The sequence below is a fragment of the Mustela erminea genome, chromosome 2 (assembly GCF_009829155.1).
Source record: "Mustela erminea isolate mMusErm1 chromosome 2, mMusErm1.Pri, whole genome shotgun sequence".
NCBI classification, from domain to species: Eukaryota; Metazoa; Chordata; class Mammalia; order Carnivora; family Mustelidae; genus Mustela; species Mustela erminea.
The window spans coordinates 25,724,349-25,746,901 of record NC_045615.1 but is presented as its reverse complement, the minus strand read 5'-3'; the positions used below and the strand labels follow the sequence as shown (position 1 = coordinate 25,746,901).

General features: G+C 33.7%; 1 protein-coding gene across 6 annotated transcripts in view; it reads left to right on the top strand.

Moving 5' to 3' along the window:
- The window catches only part of FBXW7 (F-box and WD repeat domain containing 7), a 233,573-nt gene that overhangs the window by 202,131 nt on the left and 8,889 nt on the right, over window positions 1-22,553 (top strand). For all 6 annotated transcript variants that reach the window (XM_032332521.1, XM_032332520.1, XM_032332517.1 and 3 more), the window contains 5 exons: window positions 968-1,050; window positions 4,058-4,199; window positions 13,991-14,125; window positions 18,859-18,982; window positions 21,382-21,518. In XM_032332521.1, the coding sequence (XP_032188412.1) occupies window positions 968-1,050; window positions 4,058-4,199; window positions 13,991-14,125; window positions 18,859-18,982; window positions 21,382-21,518 (621 nt within the window). The remainder of the gene's footprint in view (window positions 1-967; window positions 1,051-4,057; window positions 4,200-13,990; window positions 14,126-18,858; window positions 18,983-21,381; window positions 21,519-22,553) is intronic.

Genomic DNA, 22,553 nt, shown 5'->3' with positions numbered 1-22,553 from the left:
AACCGATCTTATTTTCTAGTTTTATAACAGATCTATAGTTAGATGACCTCAGTTAACGGATGGTGAAATATAAAAAATAAATATTTCCATTTTGATGTTGACAAAATGTAATTCTGAATGTATTTACAGTATTACACATACATAGCATAATACTTAAAAGCTGTAGATGTTGGATATACCTTACGAAGATATTTAACTCATTCTTTTAAAATCTTCTTGTTGCTTTTCAAGTTAGAATATTTTGTCCTGAGTGAGCATCTGTCAGTGAAGTTATATTCTCTGTAAATATCAATTGATGGCTTTTTTTCCACCTTTATTATACCAACTCCACACTTCTCTCCTGTTATAGATTTACTTTTTTACTCCCCTCATTACCCATATTCATTGCTTTTGCCTTATATACTTACTTTTCAAGATCATTTTATTTACATCGTTCACTTTACACTTTTGTAATAACCTGTGTGTTTTAAATTCAATTACTGTTACTTCCATTCAGGTTTTGAAATTTTGAATTTTGTTGTCCCTTTTGTCTTGAAAATATGTTTTTAAAGGAAAATGATGATCACTAAGAGAGACATGGTAAATATGGTTCTGTAATATGTGTATTAACATGACATTTTCCCCCATGTTGTTTCTTAAACTGGAAAATGTGAAAGGCATATCACTCTCAAGGAATATGTATGATGAATATCAATTTTTAAATCAGCATATGCTATTCTTCTGGAAAAAATATTGGAGAGGGGGAAATTCACCTTTCTAATCTTTAAAGAGTAAAACAAAGTAGAACTAGTAGAAGAAACCATGAAGCATTTATTTTCTACATACATTAACTATGCCTAAATAATAAAAATTTAGGCATATGAAAATTTAAGAATTTTTTTCACTATTGCCAGTGCAAATGTTAAGGTTTGATAGTTGGGACAGGTGATTTTTTTCTTAAATCTGTCTCATTTGCTTTACCTTATAGATGAAAAGAAAATTAGACCATGGTTCTGAGGTCCGCTCTTTTTCTTTGGGAAAGAAACCATGCAAAGTCTCAGAATATACAAGGTAATATTAAGTATAATATTTGATTCTCTCATGATTTTTGTTTCTTTAAAGAGGTGATGATTCCAAAAACATTTCTTTCAGTTTATTCTCAAAGAATTATAATGTCACTAGTACTGTTGACTCTTAACACATTTTGAGATCACTAAAAATCGAGAAATACATAATTTTAAGTAAGAAGAATGACTATCACTGTAGCCTGTGTTTTCTTACTAATACTTTGAAATAAGACACAAGCGGAATTTCTGTTATGAACAAAATTTTTAAATCACAAATTTTAAGGAATTCTGAAAAGTAAATTCTAAAATGTGAATATGAGCAAATATATCTTGTTACTATAGCAACAGCTATTCTAGGATAGATATTTATATATGCAAAGTTGAAGTTACATTTATTAGCAGGGAAATAAACCTCACAGTTACTAAATAAATCTTACTGTGTTAGAAATCCCCCTTTATTTGCTTGGTAGATCTTATGTTTTTAACACATACATTTCCACACCAGTAAAATAGTTTCCATAACAACTACATACAATTGTAGTCTTGTTTTGTGCACCTTCCATCATTTTTGGATTTTGCATCAATATAAAACTTTACCCTCTCTCATGCTAATTAGGCTAACTTAAGCACAATATCTATTACCCAGCCAATTAAAAATGGCTTTGGATGTCATTCAGAATGTGGTATTTTAAAATTTAAATGACAAAAGTATCTTCAGAGCTTTTTTTGCTTTTCTTTGGATAATTGTCACTTCAAATTACTTAATAAAAGTTAGAGCTAGAAGCAATAAGAACTTCGTGATGGTGACATTTTTTTCCCCTAAATATTTTGGTTTAAAGTTATGCTTATTATTATATAAGATGCAATAAAATTAACACTCCTCAGACTTAAGTTTCTGTGATTGGGCATTGTTAGAGATTGCATCTCTTTTTTTCCCCAAAGAGTTTATATTTTTATTTCATTCGATTGTAGACAGATTTTTTTCAAATGCTCTTCTGTGAAATGTAGACATCATAATAATTAGTTTTATATACAAAAAATGCAGACATGATACAAAGAAAAAAATAAAACTATATCCTGTTTATTCAAGAAATGCTTTCTGTGTGATTTCCCCATGTTGGCTTGTCCCGTCCCCCTCTCTCTTACTTGCCCTTTGCCTTTTGACAGTTTCATTGTGTTTGGGCACCTCCACCAGAGGGTGTGGAGTGATAAGAGAGACAAGTGAAACTCTTCACTTCATTTTTGCTTTTTTCTTCTAGTCTTGATAAGTATTTCTTAGATGAGAAAGTTGAGTTTAATGTTAAAAATGTGCTGTTTTTAATGTATAGATTCCAGTCAGCCGTATCATTTTGGCCTTTTATTAATATGGCTGATACCGGGACAAAGGTATTAAAATTTTCAGTTGTTTTTAAGGCCACTTGTAAATAAATACTGAATTTTTACTAGAGAACACATTTTAATAAAATTTTGCCTTTAGTTGCTTATTTTGTATATTGAGAAAGCACCTAAAAAGGTGCAAGTTCTGTTTTCAGCCTTTTAACACTTTTAACATAATCCTATCAAAGCAAACCAAACAGCATATTGGTTTCCATGTCTTTTTGGAGACTTTGTCAGTATATGTTTGGTGTTTTTAAATTTTTTTTGACAGATTTTCTAATAATAAGAATGAAACTGATTTTCCATCTACTTTATTAGAAAATTTAAGTTATGATCACATTGTGTTTCATTTTGGAGATGAAAATGAGCTTACCTTTGAAATTTGATAGACAGGAAGATAGATTTAATTGTTGTATTTTAGAGATTATCATAGATGGATAATGTTAAAAAATTTAAATGTGGTAGATCTGTAGATTTTTCTGTACAATCTGATTACTAAGATAGATTTTTTTTAACAAAATAATGAGATATGTTGGATAGTAAAGAATTGGGGAGTTGTTTCATTAGTAACTTATCAGGGCCAAATACTGAGCTATTAGGATACAATTTGTATGTTCTTTGGATTTAAAACACTTTATTATCATAACTCATATTGAAGATTATTTTACAAATGTAATTATGAATCTTCCTACACTTTTTTCCAAATGTTTCTAAAATAGAGATACTCCGTATTTACCTGAAGATTAAATGATTTAAATATTATTGAAATTAGAAAGTAAAGCTTAAGATATTAATAACTTGGTTATAACTATATTTGTTCTGCTATTAGTCATTTTTAGGAAAGTTGGACAGTTTTAGAGATAGATCATCTAGTCTTAACTCTTTCATTTTACTAGTGGCAGAATTCAATTTCAGGGTTTTTTTTCTTTAATGTCTCAGAGTTTAAATTATTAAAGTATTTAGATCATCTCATTTTATTTATTTTTACATATAACATAGTAAGTTTTCAATATTTAACTGTTTTGAGTAAATCTATGTCTAATCAAGGCTTGTTCCTGTCAAATGTCATCTAGGCTAAGCTTTATGAACAACAGTGGGAAGTTGGAGAGAAATAAATATTATAAATAATTTAGAACATATCTAGTGAAATGTCCAAAGTATTTGAGCATACTGCTTCTATGTATGAATTTTTAAAAACATTAATAAGCTTTACAGGTCTTTTTATTAGGGAAACTTAAACTTTTCTTTAATTAAGTCACTAAGGAGTGGTCATAAGAGAGATGGGAACTGTATCTTCTAAGGATGTATTTTAACATTATTTATATGTATCAACAAGTTGCAGTTTTGCCATAGAGATTCTGTCATTGGGTTGCAATTAGCATTGCTGGGATAATAACAGGTGGCTATGTAGGAGGCAGGAAACCTACTCTAAGAATAGCAGACTAGATTTTGTATATTCTTGCTCTCTGGGAGTAAGCAAATAAAAGTAATGATTTTATTGATGTTCGAAATATGCCAGATCATATTCTTATTAAATTAAAGCCCATTATTGTTAATAAATACCTATCTTTGTTTCCTCTCTTGTGGGTTTTTTTTTTTCTTTCTTTCTTTCTTTCTTTCTTTTTTTTTTGTAGTACCACTGGGCTTGTACCATGTTCAGCAACACCAACAACTTTTGGAGACCTGAGAGCAGCCAATGGCCAAGGGCAACAACGACGCCGAATTACATCTGTCCAACCACCTACAGGCCTCCAGGAATGGCTGAAAATGTTTCAGGTGACACGTCTAAACACAGTACTTGAAATGCTTCACTTAATTGCTGCAAAAAATAAGGGATTTATTCATCAGCCATGAGAAGTATCTGTTACATGCTATACCGTGGATGAACCTTGAAAGCATTATGTTAACTGAAAGAAGCCAGACACGAAAGGCCACATATTGCATTATTATATTTACATGAAATATCCAGAACAGGCAAATCCATAAAGACAGAACATAGACTAGTAGTTGCAATGAGATTGGTGAGGGGATATTGGGACTCACTGCTATTAAGTACAGGATCTCTTTTGGGGGTGATGGAACTATTCTGGAGTCATTAGTGATGATGGTTGCCCAGAAAGATAGGTGTGCGCTGGAAATCATTTAAGTGTACATTTTAAATGGTGAGTTTTATGTTATGTGAAGTGTTTGTCAATAAAAAATGCTATTGAAAATAAGGGAGCTCATTTTAATTTTTAAGTTTATCAACTGAGAGAATCCAGTGCTTGTTTTGTATTAGTGTGCATTTGCATTTTTTACTGCTTTTTAGATAATAAGACTTTTCTTCCTTTTCTCCTTTATGTTTGGGTTTCTGGGGTTGCTGAATATACTTGTTTTCTAAAATTTATTGCTTGGGGGTTGCCCAAGTGGCTCAGTTCGTTAAGCAGCCAATCCTTGGTTTCCGCTCAGCTCGTGATCTCAGGGCCTGGGGTTGGGCACCTTGTCAGTCTCCATGCTCAGCAGGGAGTCTGCTTGAGGATTCTGTCTCTTCTCACTTGGCCCCTCCCGTCACTCATGTGTGCACAGACACACTTTCTCAAATAAATAAATGTTTTTAAAAATAAATAAAATGTAGTGCTTGGAAATTAAACTTTTAGGAGTAATGTAGGAACTCTGCTAATTAGTAGTCACAAGTGGTGACTTACCCATCACTGTTACCCTAGTAGTATCCAAGAGTTGATACAGCTTCTTTTCATCTGTGCCATGCTTGTGTGTGGCTTATTGTGTTAAACTTCTGATTACTGTATTTTACTGGCATATAAAGTCTATGAAAGTTTACCGGGAAGATTGGTTACAACCAAACCTCTGTTAGGAATTTTATAACTCATGATAGTGATAGTAAATTAATTTGTTTCTTCTTCCAATGAGATAATGCATATAAATCAAGTATTTAGCAAAATTGTTGACCTAGATTAAGCATTTGCTTATTCTTTGTAAATACTAAATAATATAAATTATGTAAAGTGAAGCTATCTCTGATATTAGATGGCACTAATGTAAAAATGAGTATATTTCCTTACCTCCAGCTGCTTGATTGGTGGTATTTTATGAATGTATAAGGGAATAAAAATGCATAAGGGAAAAAGAAGATACTTTATTTGATATTTCAGATTTTTAAGGTGTCCATTGTGTAAATCCTTATATATTAAATTCCTGGGCAAAAACTAAATAAATGTCCTAATCTTTTTCTTCTATAGCTAGAAAACTCACTTGAATCAATGTTGCTTTTAAATGGGTTTTTTAAATTGTTTTCTGCCCTTCAGGTGATTTCAGAGAAACTAAGGTAACCTTTTTTTTCAGTTGGTAACTGAAAGGTTAGAGCTGTGGTTCTCAACAGGGGGCAGATTTTTCCCTCTGTGGAAACATTTCTGGTTATTACAACTGATGGGGTGGAGGGCAGGACACTGCTGGCATCTAGTGGGTAGAGGCAATGTAAAGAACAGTCTCTTGTAGCAAACTGTTCTTGGGCCCCAAATGTCACCAGTGTGAGACTGAGAATCTGTGGGTTAGAGGAATGAAAGTTTGTGTAGTATTCTTATTGTGATGTTATGAACAACTAAAATTACAAAGAATTTTTTTTCTGTTTTCATAGTTAAAAAATGACTAAACTTACCTTTCCCCAAGGATAATTCCCTCTCCTCCTCCCAGTTCCTTTGCCTTAGGTTCCTGATTTTTAAAAACTTTTAATTAATTTTTTTCTATGCATGCACTCAATTTAAAGTTTTGTTTGTTTATTTGTTTTTACCATATCCTTTTGATACGAAATTTATCCTTCAGTAAGAGGTCAAAATAGGACTCAGACATTCACACTTTTAAAGAAATACTTTAAAGATTTTTATCATCTTTGATTAAGCCAAGGAGATAGAAATGTAGATGTGTGTTGTCATGCTTGCACTGCATACAGCGAGAGCAGCACAGCACTTGAGAGTAATGCAGAAGCTGATTTCATAGCATTTTTTAAAGACTTTATTTATTTAGAGCATGCGCAGGAGAGGGGCAGAGGAGAGTCAAAGTCAGGCCCCTTGCTGAGCAGGGAACCTAGACTCAGACTCAAGGCTTGATTCCAGGACACTTTGTGCTTTATTTTGCAGTGAGGATATTTTAGGAAGGTCTTTGTATAATGCTTGCCTATTTAGCTAGCTCATGCTTTTTCTTTCTTTTCTTTTTTTTCCCCCCAAAGATTTTATTTATTTATTTATTTATTTATTTATTTATTTATTTGAGAGCAAGAGAGAGCACAAGAAGCGGCAATGGCAGAGGGAGAAGAAGAAACAGGCTTCCCATCAAGCAAGGGAGTCTGATGAAGGGCTTGACCCCAGGACCTTGGATCATGACCTGAGCTGAAAGCAGATGCTTAACCAACTGAGCCATTCAGGCACCCCTAACTCATACTTTTCTTGATGAAATGTCCACATGTTCCCACATACTCTGTGTCTCAAGTCTGAGAGACCATAGGTTTTTTAGAAACATTCTATCTTCAGAAATGTTTTTGTTTAAAAAAAATTATTTCTTAGAATTAGTAAGATTCATTAAACTAAAGAATATTAGATTAGCTTTTGTTTTGTTTTTAAAAAAAGCCCATTTGATTGCTTTTCATATGACAAGTAGATGCAGTGAAGACAACTTGTTCTTAGCTAATAGGAATAATAGGTAGAATTATCCCTGCAGGTGTAGTACTATATGTATTTTTTCAGGTAAATATTCTGCAGCAAAGAAATCTACTAACAACAAAAGGCCAACTAGACAGGTATATCAGGACCTTAATCCTTTGAGTACTATATCCATCTGTGACCCAGGGCCTCATTGTTGGGCATTGCCCTTTATTTTCAGGGCTGGCACCAAAGGAACTAGAGTTGAATCACCTGCCTCAGAGCTTACAAAGCTTTCATGCCTAACATGTAGAGAGTTATAATTTCATAGTAAAGTGAGGGAGTCAAGAGTTGACCTATGTGCTATGTTGAGGGATAATTAAACTGGCATGATTTCTACAGAAGTGCTGTGGGGGTATTTAATGAGGACTTTTCCATTGCATAACAAGCAAAATGGGAGCACTTGTCCCCTTACTGTTCTGCTATTGCTCCTAAGGCAGTGATACAGCATTGTTTTGGTCTAGCTCCATCTATTCTGACAAAGTACTCTGTACTCAAATTTATAAATTGAATGAGAATAAATGATACGCCATTTTGGATAATGGGAAGTTGAAACAAAATACCGCTGCAATATAGAAGTGGAAATTCAAAACAAAACAGAAAAACAGAAATTTTGTACTGTTGAAATATTTAGTAGGCATTGATTCTGCTTTTTTTGGCAGCCAGATTGATGTTCAGGTTGTTCATTTCGGGGCAGAGGATTGGTCATTTGTTTGCTTGTGCATTTGCGTGTTAATATATGGGTTTGTTACTTGAAAATTTTAGAGTAAGTAAAGGCACCAATAACATTAGCATTATCTTATGTTGAAATTTATATTTAGAGGTATCCTATTATGAGAAACACATATGACTTAGAAGAAAAAGATCTTAATAAAAATTTTAGCTTTGCCTCCTAATACTAGGGAATTTTGTTGGTATTATATAACCACTCTTGCCTTATTTTAATCCTCCGTAAAACAGGTATTACACTAAAAAGTTGTCAAACAGGAGACAACATATAAGTGTACTTAAAGCTACATTTGGAAGGATAGTGGAGATTCAATAAATATTAGTTTCTTCTCTTGGTCAAGAAATAGACTTTGCAAGCCTTAGTTTTTCTGAGGTCTAAAAAGGGGCTTTTAAAAACAGCTTCATACAAATGTTACTAGCTTAACATTATTAACATTATTTTAATCAAAACAAATTTGCATTGCATTAAAACTGTGAAAGTACTTTGAAAATACTTGCACCCAAAATATTTTTTAAATGATAAAGTAGAAAAAATACTCATGTGTTTTGAAATTAAAAGTAAAATAAAAATACTCTCTTGAAAGATTTAATTAAGTTTCATGTTAACGCTTAGAAATTGTACATATTCTCTAGCTTATTTTATTTTGGTCTTTTTTATTTGCTGGTCAACAAAATATTAAAACAGGATAATGCAAAAAAAAAATGAATTTAGTATTACTTTGCAATTGTATTTGAGGCAGTATGAGCAAGAAACCTTGTATGAGGAAGAGTTTTAAAAAGTCTTAAGAACTGAGTTCTTGACTATGTGAAATTCAGGCACAGTACTGCCCAAAGTCATAAAATGTTTGTGTGAATGGGTTATAGGGATAGTCCAAAGTAGTAACCACTACTGGTTTATTAATCACTTGCATCAGTACTGGATGAGTTGTTTATTTAAAACATAAAATGTCCTCAGCCCCACCTTGACTTCTGAATCAGATTCTCTAATGGCGAGTCATAGGACTCTGATCCTTAACACTCCCCAACCAGCATTTGGGTGACCCTGGCCTTGATCAAGCCCCTTATTAAACAGGTGGGGTCTCTGAGATTAATTAAGGGACTTTCATATGGTTGCATAGTGAATTTACTGGTGAAACCCAAGCTTCTGATTACAGTTCAGTGCTCCTTATATTCTTTGCTCCTACCTGTATTTTCTAATTATCTGAAATAAAATAGCACTCACATGGAGAATTTTCAAGTTTGCATTTGCAATTTTGTCCACAAAGCAAGCTTTGTTTCTCTTGAACCTCTTCGAATTTGGAATGTTTTTCCTATCCCCTTAAATATGTTCTCAGATAACTTTACTATGAAAAACCAAAGGTAGATGCTTTTATCCAGGACAACTGTTTTTTAGAACAGAAATAAAAACATTATCAGAATTACGCAGCACTTTTGCAGATAAAGAAACTAAGGCCCACAGAGGTTAAACTGTAATCTAATTAGTGGCAGTATGTTCTCCAGAAGTTGGGTTTTCTGAGCCCCAATTCAGTGCTCTTTCCACTATTTCTCATTAAAGGTTGGTGTGGGTTGTTGTTACTTGTTTTAATATAGTCATTAAATGCTAGGTTTTCAAGTTAATATATACTTTTTGCTGGTAAATCATGTATGTATACAAAATTTGGAACCAGTCTTGGAACCAGACTAAACAAGTAATTTCTAGTAATACTGTCAAATATAAATACTAGAAATACTCTCTGGAAAGAATTTTGAGATTGTGGTGGTGTGGTATTTCCTGATTCTTTGGGGATTCATTTATTTTTTCAGCAAATCATTACTGAGCTGCTGTCAGGTGCTAGGTTCTACTTTGGATTTGGGACATTGTAGTAAACAAGACAGACCCAAACCCTGAACTTATAGTCAGAAGGGGAGTGGAATGGGGAGGGGAGTGTTGGAACTGGTTTGCAATTTTAGAAAGATTGTCCAGAGCAGGTCTCAGAAGGAAGGAAGGAAGCAAGCCATGTGGATATCAAGGGCAAGAATGTTGCAGGAGTAGCACGTGAAAAGGCTCTGAAGCAGAGAATGCTTGTTGTGTTTATGGCTAAAGGGAGGAAACAAGAGGGGTAGGAGTAGGAAATTAGAATCTTGTATAGGCCAACCTAAAGATTTTGGTTTTTGCTTTGAAGTGGGAAGCCACTAGAGGGTTTTAAGTAGAATATCACTGTTTTGTGGAAAACAGAATGAGGAGGGCAAAGGTGGAAAGCTGAGAGACTGAGTAAGAGGTTATAGGAATAATCCAGGTGAGAAATAAAAGAAACTAGACGAATGTAGTTAATGGTCAGATTCTGATATATTTTGAAGTTCAAGACTTTTAAATTGTTAAATAAAATCTTAAAAAAAAAAAAAAGACTTTTAAATTTGTTGATAGACCAGTACTATCTAACAGTGGTGAGAATGGGAGAGTCAGGGATGACTCCAGTGATTTTGGCCTGAGCAACTAATAGAATGGAGTTACACTTTACTGAAATAGGAAGGATTGTGGATGTACATATTTGAAGAGAAGGATCATGGAAATGCTGTTTCTATTACATATCTTAGAATACATATCGAGTAAGCAATTTTATGTAGTGGTCTGGAGTTAAGGAAGAAATCCAGGCTAGAGAGAGCAAAGTATCTGTATGGCTCATACCCTTGTTTGAACCATCCAAGAGATGTGATTTTAATGAGCAGTGAGACTGTTGAATATGTGTGCTTGTGGAAACAGTCTCATTTACTATCTAGTTTACAGCCTATGTTGCTAATCCTTGTCTGTGATGTACTTTTCAATAAAATGTCACAAAGTACCCTCTGCTGAATGTGTATATAATTTAAATCAAGGTATGCTTTTTATTTGATTTGTTAAACCCCAACTAGTGTTTATTTTTATTTTTTAAAGTTTTGTGTTTTTTTTTTAAATTTATTTGACAAGTAGGTAGAGAACACAAGTAGGCAGAGCAGCCGGCCGAGGGAGAGGGAGAAGCAGGCTCTCTGCTGAGCAGGGAGCCCCATGCGGTGCTTTGATCCCAGGACCCTGGGATCATGACCTAAGCTGAAGGCAACCTCTTAACCGACTGAGTCACTCACGTGCCCCCAAATAGTGTTTAAAACAAAAACATTGTTGGGGTACCTGGATGGCTTAGTTAATTAAGTATCTGCCTTCAGCTCAGGTTGGAATTTCAGGGTTCTAGAATCAAGCCCCACATCAAGCTCCCTGATCAGCGGGGAGCCTGTTTCTCCTTCTCCCCCAGTGACTTACCTGCTTGTTGCGTGCTCTCTCGCTCGCTCTCTCTCTCTCTCTCAAATAAATAAATAAAATCTTTAAAAAAATCATTTATGCAGGCACAGTTTTTGTCATGGACTTTTTCTTAAGTATATAGAAATTTCTGACATAGTTTTTAACATTTAAGGTAGGAATCAGCTATTTGTCTTCTGTTCTGTCTTTTTTCATTCTACACCCTATCTCCTAAAATCCTTGATGAAAGACGCACTTATATATCATGTATTGATAATGTTTTTCTATTCCTTTTTTTCTTAAGAAAACAGTAACAATACATTAATTGAAAAAAGGAAACATCAAATATGTATATTACCTTTAAGTAGAAATATTTATAGTAGCTATTAATGTTATTAATCTATGTAAAGTATATAGAGTAGTAATATGTCGAAAGATTTTCACTTTTCACTGTAAAAGATTACCTATGATATCCTTATTTTCATATCAAAATTTAACCATAAACACTTCCAAAAACTATTTCTAGGACAGGCATTCATATGTGCAAAGGGGTTTAAAAAGTTTGCAATAAGGGGCTCCTGGATGACTGAGTCAGTTAAGCATATGCCTTCAGCTCAGGTCATGATCCCAGAGTCCCTGGATCAAGTCCCATATCAGGCTCCCTGCTCAGCTGGGAGTCAGCTTCTCCTTCTGACCACCCCGCTCCTGCTTTTTCTTTCTCTTGCTCTGTCTCAAATAAGGAAATGAAATCTTTAAAAAATGATTATGCTACAGAGTTACTTAAAGCTGCATTTTAATCTAGTTAGCATAAGTTGTCCATCACCCACATTGGCATGTCCGTATAGTAGTGTCCATGAATCCTTATATAGATGCAGAGGCACAACATGTTATAAAAGCCCACCTTCAGTCCTGAGAGGAATGTAAATCAGTAAATCAGAGTTTATAATATTAATACTAAATGATCAGAGATGAGTGGAGATTGATCAGTGTAAGTTTTATCAAAGAGATAAATTTTGAACCAGGATTTGAAGCTGTGTGAGGAAAACTGAACAAGACGATCAAACTTTAACTGCTTTTAATGGGTCATGTGTATGCAGATACATGCATATGAGTATTTTTTATTTCTGTGTGTCAGTCCTCACCCTAACTAAAAAGGGTGAATATTCTAGGTGCATGTATATGTAGAAATGAAAGAATATGATTTTTTAGAGCCTGGGTTTCCTTATATTTGGGGGTAAAATGCGATTGTTTCCCAGGGTTTTTTGATTAAATAAGGTAATATTTGTGGTAAGTACTATGGGAGGAATACGGCTGAAATGTTTGATAGTATTAACATAATCTACACTTTATGATAGGAAAGAAGAAATGAAATTCATTGTAGATTTTAAGGGGGTAAAACATTTTTTACATACTTTAAAAAGTATTCTAAATAAGGCTTCTCGTCTCCTCAGTATATCTCAGTTTTCGGTTGTTACCTGTTTCACATGTTATAAGATCCAGGTGCCTAATTTGAGCAAGAAATGGAATGTTAAAATCCAGATCCTTCTAGCTCCAAACCCCATCTGTTCTCTCTTCACCTGCTTCCAAAATGGACATAATAATTCACAAATGTACCTAAATCATCCTACTCAAGGATGTTCTTTCACTTAAATATCACAAGGCTATTTAAATGTTTTATGTGGGGGCGCCTGGGTGGCTCAGTCAGTTAAGCATCTGCCTTCAGCTCAGGTCATGATTCCAGGGTCCTGGGATTGAGCCCCACATTGGTCTCCCTGCCGAGCAGGGAGTCTGCTTCTCCCTCTGCCTGCCGCTCCCCCTGCTTGTGCGTACTTTCTCTCTCTTTCTGGCAAATAAATAAAACTTTTAAAGAAGAATAAAGTAAATGTTTTACATGATTATTGTGTGGGGGGAATTCTAACATTTTAAATTATTCACATAGCTTTTTAATTTTTCCTCTTAAGAATCATGGCTCTTCTATGCAGATGATCCTCACTGGCAAGAAAAAAAAAAGATGTTTTTTTTTTTTTTTCTTTTTTTTTAAATCACAAGTAGATGGAGAGGCAGGCAGAGAGAGAGAGAGAGAGGGAAGCAGGCTCCCCGCCGAGCAGAGAGCCCGATGCGGGACTCGATCCCAGGACCCTGAGACCATGACCTGAGCTGAAGGCAGCGGCCCAACCCACTGAGCCACCCAGGCGCCCCCAAAAAAATATGTTTTAAATATTCCCCTAGTCTAGTTTAAAGTAGCTCATATTTTTAAAAGTATTATGATGTGTTTTTGTTTTTCCATAATGTAGTGCTTTGTTTCTGATCCTTTTGTTCATACTCTAATTTTATTACTAAGTTACTGTTTTATATTTTTGCTACTTTTTATCTGAAATTATTTTCACATAATAAATCAAAGCTCTTTTATTTTGTGGAAGGCACTTGTCAGATGTGCAGTATATCCAGTTATTAATTTTTCTCTAAATGATGCTGCCAGTTTCTTAACTCTCAGATGAGTGCCTTATTAACACCATCAAAAATTTTATGGTGCCCACTAGAAAGAATACAGAGAAAGGAAGATCATCTTTCAAAATACCCTATTTACTCAGTAGCCAAATTGATGTTTCCAGATAAAACTTTGATTTCTCAGCTAATATCTTGATGGTACATGAACATATAATATTTGTAACAAATAATGTAGTGCAAAAATATTTGTCAAAACCATGGCTTTTTTAAATTAAAAAAATAAAGGTAGCCAGTAAATTTGATGAGACATTGATTATCACATCAATGACTTATGGAGAAAATTTCGCTATAAGTAGCCACCTTTTTATGTTATTTGTAAATGTGGTTTTCCTTTATGAGCTTGTAATTTGAGATATCTATTAAAATAATAAAAATTTCTGCTTCCCTTTTCATAGAGCTGGAGTGGACCAGAGAAATTGCTTGCTTTAGATGAGCTTATTGATAGTTGTGAGCCAACCCAAGTAAAACATATGATGCAAGTGATAGAACCCCAGTTTCAACGAGACTTCATTTCCTTGCTTCCTAAAGAGGTAAGGGTTATCAATTATGTTCTTCATTGGGTGCTATTTGAAAATATAGCTCAATAGCAACCATCTCTAAACATGGTCATGCTAATTATGGTATTCAGTATTGTCGGTTTAACACTCTTAATTAGTGTTAAAGAGAGTTGTAAATGATAAGCTGCCATGACTTAATAATATCATTTTCAGATCAAGTATATTTATGGACTTATTAGGTGATTTCTTTCCACCACTGCAGTAAGTCATACATAAGAATAAGCTATTGAGTTCCATTAATTTGATTATTTTTTTATTTTGATTTTTTCCCCCAGCTTATTTAAAGTCCAGCCTTTAGTTGTCATGGTACGTTTATTATATATAGTAGTAGATTTTTTAGAAATTCTGATTTTATTAAAACAGCAGTGGTTTTTTTTCTTATTTTGTTGTTTATTTATCCAAAGTCCCTAATAGTCCTTAACATTTTGTGATTCTATAAATTATAGTTCTGTTAACTTACATTGTGTAATTGTTTTGAAAAATACGGAATTTCACATGTATATCTTTTTCTACTGATCATTCCTCTTCTTGCCCCCATCTTTCTCTCTCTCTCACACACACACATACAATCATAGATTTCCTGCGTTGATTATATCCTTATAACATTTCTTTTGGAATCATTTATGCTCATTTGTTTTTATAGCTTAGATGTAGTTCTTTTACTGATGTTATATGCTTCACAGTTTCATTTCTGTCTGCAAACAAATAATGTAAAATTAAATAATCAATGTGACCATGGTTTATATTTTCACAAATTATATTTGTCCCACTAATTATATATCAGCTAAGACAATATATTAAACAGTAATATACCAGTGAAAATGATCTGGAAACTTCAAATATGAAAGGAGTCAACTCTTTTATCCATTCTAAATGTCCTATGGATATTAAACATCGTCTCAAAAATAATTTCACATTGGATATGAGTAAATAGTTTTATCATATTTAATGTATGGAACTAAGCATTACTCCAAGAAAAAACAAACTAAGATGTTACTGCTTTGGAATGATTTTTTTAAATGGTTAAAAAAAAGTTGCATTGTCCTAGAAAGAATTTTTTTATTTTTGCTGGCTCATTCTAAAACTGAACCCTTTGAATGGAATTGGCTTAGGAAATGATACAAACTCTCTTTGCTTCCAGAAGAACATTCATAGTAGGTAGCACTTTCATAAGTATTTGACTGAAAGTAAAGTTAGTCACCTCTGATATTATTATGGTATATACATCATGGTTTCCTTGGCTGTCCTCCTTATTTTAGAAGGTAGTATTTTTTTAATATACAGACTTATGCTTAGTCTCGTTTGTCCCCTTATCTCTATGAGTGGTGATTATTTTGTTTTACTTTATTTGTATTTGCATAGTAACTTTTGAACACTCAAAAATATGATTCAAAGTCAGGAGAATATGAAATATTTTTAAGAGTCTAAGAATTAAGCACAAATTATTGATAACTGATGTAAATGCAATAAAGATTTTCTTGGATTAACTCTCCTTTTAAAGATTGCCTGAGGAAATAGAAGGAAGCATAGATAGAAGAATGAGCAAGGGCTCTGACTCTGCAGATCATCTGTGTTTTCCTTTTTTTCAACTAGTAGGAAGCATTTCCTATTTTGAAAAAAAAAATGCTTTTTTTTATATGTGGAGAAATAATGGTATAGGTCTAAATCTTTAAGGAAACTATTATCTTATTAGAGACTATGTACTATTATTATTTAAAACATCATTACCTTCATGTCAGGAAATGGAGTTAAAATAATTTTCATATAATTCCTTTCAACAGATCTCAGAGCTCTTTACCAACACATTATTAAATCTCAAAACCCTTGAAAAAATCTCACTAGTCTCACATGGGAGGCTTGTGATAAACAGCATTATCCTTATTTTGTAAGTGAATACCAAGAAAAGCATAGTGATATAGTAAACGGCTTAGAGTAAAACTTAAATTCTTAACATAGGATCAGCCAACATTTTCTTTATTCTTTTCCCTCCCTCTTTCAACTTAGTTCAACCCATGGAAATATAGCAGTTCTGGGAAAGTATTATCTAACTTTCAAGTATAACATGGTTGTCTCTAATGTAGGTTACATAAGAGAAGAACAAAAAAGAGCGACTCACGCTGAAATTTCAAGTTTGGTCAAAGAAAAGTTAATTTTATGAAACAGATTTTCAACTTAAGAGCTTCTGTCTTGTGGAAGTCCTTAGGAGGAATTACTCTCTAGATTTTACCTTTAGGACAAATGAATAGAAAACTGCATTAGCCAGACCATTTTAGTTGGCTGTAAGAAACCTGTAATTCCCTGCTTTGGTGTTCTAAGGATGTAGCTCAGGACAGTGCCCACTCTCTGGCCCCCGTAAGGAACCCTGTTTGACAAAACCTTGCTTCCTTTGAGGACTTGGTATATACTTCTTCCATAATAAACACTAAGAATTGTGTAACTGATTGCCATTCCCTTTTTGCTTGGCAGTTTAATTAAAAAACCATATAAGATGCTGTTGCCAATATATTTGTATTCTACTTTCCCCTGGTTTAAACCTTCTTTTCTGATTTATATTTTTACTGGTTTTGATTTTCTTATTCATATTTTTTATTTTGCTGTGTGTGTTTTCTGAAATACTTAGATGTTTTGAATAGAACTGATTAGATTTAAGTAGAATAAGTTGAAGTTCATTGTTGAGTTAGGGTCTTTGCTATTTTAAAGGAAAGTGTGCCAGTTACCCGTGGGGTTAGCACTTCAACATTCTTAGCGCCTGAGTGTTTCTTTACTCTTTAAAGCAGGCATACCCTAGACTGGGGGATCTCACAGTCACTGGTATTGAAGGATGTTGTAACTGATGGTTTGGGTGTACCTTTGAAATCTAAGGTGCTCTGGATTTGTTTTCTAACCTTTAAGATCCAGTGACTGTTTCTGTGAATTACGTGATTTCTACTTCAGCTGGATAACTAAGCAAAGAAGAGCCTTTTTCATGTGACCATATTAAATATCTTGGGCGCTAAATAGCATCTTTTCCACCAGTATAACTTTGTGCCTGATAATTTTTATGTTAAATATCAATTTCACGTAGAAGAAAAAGAATATGGTGTTATCCCATTACTGGTATACTGACACTGAGGAAACTTGTCCGGGCTTTGATAGATTGAATAATTTCAAAATTAAGTGACTTACGGAGTATCCTCTAAAGAAGTACAGTGTTGAGATATATATGTGTTTGTGTATTTGTATATGTGTATACATACACACATATACGTAGCTTGTTGAATATATAGTTATGCCTTTTTATTTAAAATGACTCCGACTAAATGGGCTTCTCTGATAGACCAAAACTGATCATTCCACAGAAGTATCTTTACTGTCAAATAGTAGTAGTAGTATTAAATTGAGTACTGACTGGTTGGAGTACTTTCTATATGAAATGTACTCAATAAATATGTGATTAATGATGAACTCTCTATATGCAAAGTTCTTGGGTAAGCACAATTTATATCATGTAATTACTGTTTAGTATCAGAAAACAATTCAAACTGTGCTTTTACTCCCCATATGGCCTTTAGCCATTTGAATGATAGTTTGTTTTAATACTTATAATTTAATTTCTGGAAAACTAAACTTTATTGCTGTGTTTAGTTCATTTTGATTCTAATATCATAACTTAAATTTTTATGTGATTAGTGAGGCTAATTGGATAAGCATACTCAGAAGCTACTATTCCCTTCTTTATTCTTTCTTCTGCCCTTATTTACTTGAATAGACTATACATACTGAAAAAAAAGTTGATGGTTTGGAAATATTGGAAACAAAATTTAAAATCAGTGATATACTGAAGAGCCAGTACAAACCTACAAAAATCTATCTGGCCCATCAAGAAAATCCCCATAAACAATGTAAAGTAATTAGAACCTAATTACTTCTATATGCCTGTGGAGCAGTTTATTAATTGTTGGTAAAGGGTATAAATGTTTGAAAAGTTCATCATTGTGATAATAAATACTTTTTGTGGTAAAGAACTATTAATTATATCTATCAGGAGTGATCTGAAATCGTATCACACAGAATATCTAGAAATCTCTCTTTTTTTAAAGATTTTATTTATTTGACAGACAAAGATCACAAGTAGGCAGAGGCAGGCAGAGGGAGAGGGAGGAAGCAGGTTTCCCACCGAGCAGAGAGCTCAATGTGGGGCTCAATCCCAGGATGCTGGGACCATGACCCGAGCTGAAGACAGAGGCTTTAACCCACTGAGCCACCTAGGTGCCCCGAAATCTCATTTCTTAATTTAAGTCCTGTCTTGAGTGAATTTACTTGGTCATGGGGAGAGAAAAGCACAGAATCTAAACAACTAGTAAAGTATACCTATATACATAAATGGTAGAATTCTCGAGTTGAGGCTCACAGAACAAAGGCAAAAGCAGAGACAGAGAGGCTTAATAAGTATTCCTCGAAGAGGTGAAGTTGATGGAGTGAAGTTCATAAAAACCAATACAGTAAGTTTTTAAGTCTGGTATATATTTAAGATTGACTATTAGAAAGTACTCCCTTTTGTAATTAAAGAAAATAGAATGTAGAATTATATTACGTTTATCTAGAAGTACTTCATTCTATAGAAGATTGTTCTAGATAAGTTAATTATTTATATATTAAATATATATATACACGCACACACATATATATTTAAAACATGGGTATATTTTGCTTTTTCCTTTCCATAGCTGGCACTTTATGTGCTTTCATTCCTGGAACCCAAAGACCTGCTACAAGCGGCTCAGACGTGTCGCTACTGGAGAATTTTGGCTGAAGACAACCTTCTCTGGAGAGAGAAATGCAAAGAAGAGGGTAAGGTTCAAAATCACAGAGAGAAGATCTTTATACTTTGAAAAAGCAAAGTGATTCAGAAAGCAAATAGAAAAAGTAAAAATTAGAAGTTTTATGTGCATGTAGACTAAAGTAGTGGATAATTGAGAAAAGAACTTTGGCAGCCTATCAAAGAATCAAGAATGAGTCTTCATTTGTATTCACCTTCTTATATAAAATCCACAGGTTATTCTACACATCCAGATGAGCCAAATCTTAGAGCTAACCCCTTTAATGAGCACTAATAATTAATAGGAAATAGGTCTGATTTGCTTCCCAGTCTCTAGTATAATTAATAACCAATGAAAAGATCAAGATGAGGATGATTTAAAGGAAACCTGAAAAACAAAACACAGACCCATAGATACAGAAAGCAAATTGATGGTTGCCGGAGGGAAGGGTTGCTGGGGCGGAGGAGGGAGGGTGGCAAAAATGATGTAAGGGGATTAAGAACTACCAACTTCCAATTATGAAATAAGTATGTCATGGAGATAAAAGAAAGCATGGGAAATATAGTCAATAATATTGTAGTAACTTTGTGAGTTGACAGAGGATAACTAGATTCATTATGGTGACCATTTTGCAATGTATATAAATATCGAATCACTATGCTGTACACCTATTAATATAGTATATCAGTTATACCTCAATTAAAAGACAAAAGACCTAAATATAAACTTTTGCTTAAAATAAGATATTTGTGAATTTCTACCAGTGATTTTATGGATGAGAAAGGTGTCCTGCCTCTCCAATATTTACAATTAGAGATAAAGGTTATAATTGCAGCTGTCCTTGGGAGACATACTCACTGACTGGAATCCACAAGAATGAGTGACTTTTCACTCACGCACTCACAAAATAGAATAGAATAGAATAGAATAGAATAGAATAGAATAGAATAAGGGAAACCCTAAAATTATATTGACAGTAGTCAAATATTCCATATTATATTCGTTCCTTCTGTAAATATTTATTGAACACCTCCTATGGGCTAGACATTCTTAAATGCTGGGGATATAATAGTGAACTCCCATTTCATCATGGAGCTTATGTTCTTGAAAACTGTGGAAAAAAAAAAAGAAAAAAAACCTCCTTTCTTAGTAGAAGGTATCATCCATATTAACTAAAGGAAGAATCTTTTTTTTCCAGCAGGCATATAGAAAAATTATATTTTTGAAAAAAAATGTAAAGATATGATTTATCTCTGATAAGCAAAAATTTTTAGAAATAATCATAGAGCATGAGACAGATACTCTGTAGGTTATCCTCCCCTTCAAGGAAGTTACAAGTGAGTGAAAGGTCAAGATCTAAGACAGTTGGTTTCTAATCCTGCCTCTGCCCTGTCCGTAACTTGGAATAATTAGTGAAGAGAAGGCTCTTCTCAAGAATCTATATTGTACGAAATGGGATTAATCATCCCTGCCTTACCTTCTCTCATAGAATCATTATTTTGATGACTTTAAAAAAAATTATGCTAGCATATACCTAAGACCGAATTTCTTCTAACTATTTTTAAGTGTACAGTTCAGTAGCATTAAGTACATTTGTGTTGTTACACAGTCCATCTCCAGAACTTTTTTATTTGTATTGCCTGAAAGTCCATCCCAATTTAATAGTAACTCCTTAGTCCTCCTCCCTGCAGCACCTGGAGACCACCATTCTGTTTTCTGTCTCTATGAGTTTGACTACTCTAGATGTCTCATATAAAGTGGAATCATATGGTATTTGTTTTTTTGTGACTGGCTTATTTCACTTTGCATACTTGTCTTGAAGGTTTATCCATGTGGTGGCATGTGTCAGAATTCCCTTCTATTTAATTCTGAATAAATATTCCATTGTGTATATGTGTGTGTGTGTGTGTGTGTGTGTGTACACACACACACATTTTGCCTCTTCATTCATCCATTGATGGGCGCTTGGGTTTCTTCTACCTTTCAGCTTTATGAATGATTGCAGCTCTGAACATGGGTCTACAGATATCTGTTCAAGTCTCTGCTTTTAATTCTTTAGGGTGTATATCCAGAATTAGAATTGCTGGATGATATGATAATTCTATGTTTAATTTTTCTGATGAACCACCATACTATTTTTCATAGCTGCTATACCATTTTATATTCCCACAAACTTTGCATAAGGGCTCAAATTTCAGCACATCCTCACCAGCATTTCATAGGATTATTTAGAAAAAGAAATAAAAAAGTCAGTATGAAAACATGCCATAGAGAATGCAAACTTTATATTATTGTTTTATAATAACTCTTAGAAATTGGAGAGCATCCTGTATTTAAGTGGTTTTGAGCATGGGAGGAAATTAGATACATTATAAAATGTGTAATTTTTATTGGCGACAGCAGTTATACTCTCACTCTTTAAAACTTTAGGTATCGATGAACCATTGCACATCAAGAGAAGAAAAGTAATAAAACCAGGTTTCATACACAGTCCATGGAAAAGTGCATACATCAGGCAGCACAGAATTGATACTAACTGGAGGCGAGGAGAACTCAAATCTCCTAAGGTAACTGAACTCTTGCACAACAATAGCAGCAACCACTGATCAGTTTTGGTAACTAGTATGCTCTTCTTGGCCAGCAGTGTAACTTGACATCTATATACTGTAGAAAGAAAACAGTGTATTTTTAAATAACTGAACGTGTAATGGATGATAGTTCTCTATTGCTAATTTCTCCAGTCTGACAATGGACTGTACTTGAATAAAAGATGAGTTGAAGTGCTTGTCATTCTACCGTAGGTAAATGAAAATTTCTGAATATCCTGTTGAATTTTGTGTCATATACATTTACCTGTGACCATGTAGTTAGAACATGGTTTTTTGAGGAGTGCCTATTTGTTTTGGGTGTTTCTTGTGAGTTTTATTTTTATAAATTTAAGCATATCACTGATTTTCTGTCTCACTGTAAGTATATAAATAGTGGTAAAATGCTTGAAATTCTTAGATGTATTTATACAACTGGAAAACAATTAGGGAAGATACTGTTAATGTGTAACTATGTATAGATTATGACAAGTGTTGTTTTTTGAGAGAGTGAGCGGTGCAAGTGGGTGGGGGAGGAGGGCAGAGGGAGAAGGAGAGACAGAGAGAATCTCAAGGAGGGTCCACACCCAGCATGGAGCCCTACTGGGGGCTCAATCACGTGATCCTGAGAGCATTACCTGAGCCGAAATCAAGAGTCAGACCCTTAACTGACTGAGCCATCCAGGAGTCCCAGGCCTTTTGTGTTTTAATTTGAATAAGTTGATAATTATTGTTACTCTTGTCTTTCTAGTTTGTAGGTGCTTCTGTTTTTGTGTGTGAAAATTGCGAAACAGAGATGCATTTTTTTTTGTTTGAACAGATAAATTATTATACATTTGTGTTTGAACCATCTTTATGATGTCTTGACTCACTCAATTTTAATAGTTGATATCTCTCATATAAATCATAGAATTGGAAAAAATGAAATGTTTAATACTTGATTCATCATTCGGGAAGGATGATACTTTGTGTTTTATATAAATTATAATTTTAGAAATAGACTGTAGATTGCTGTTC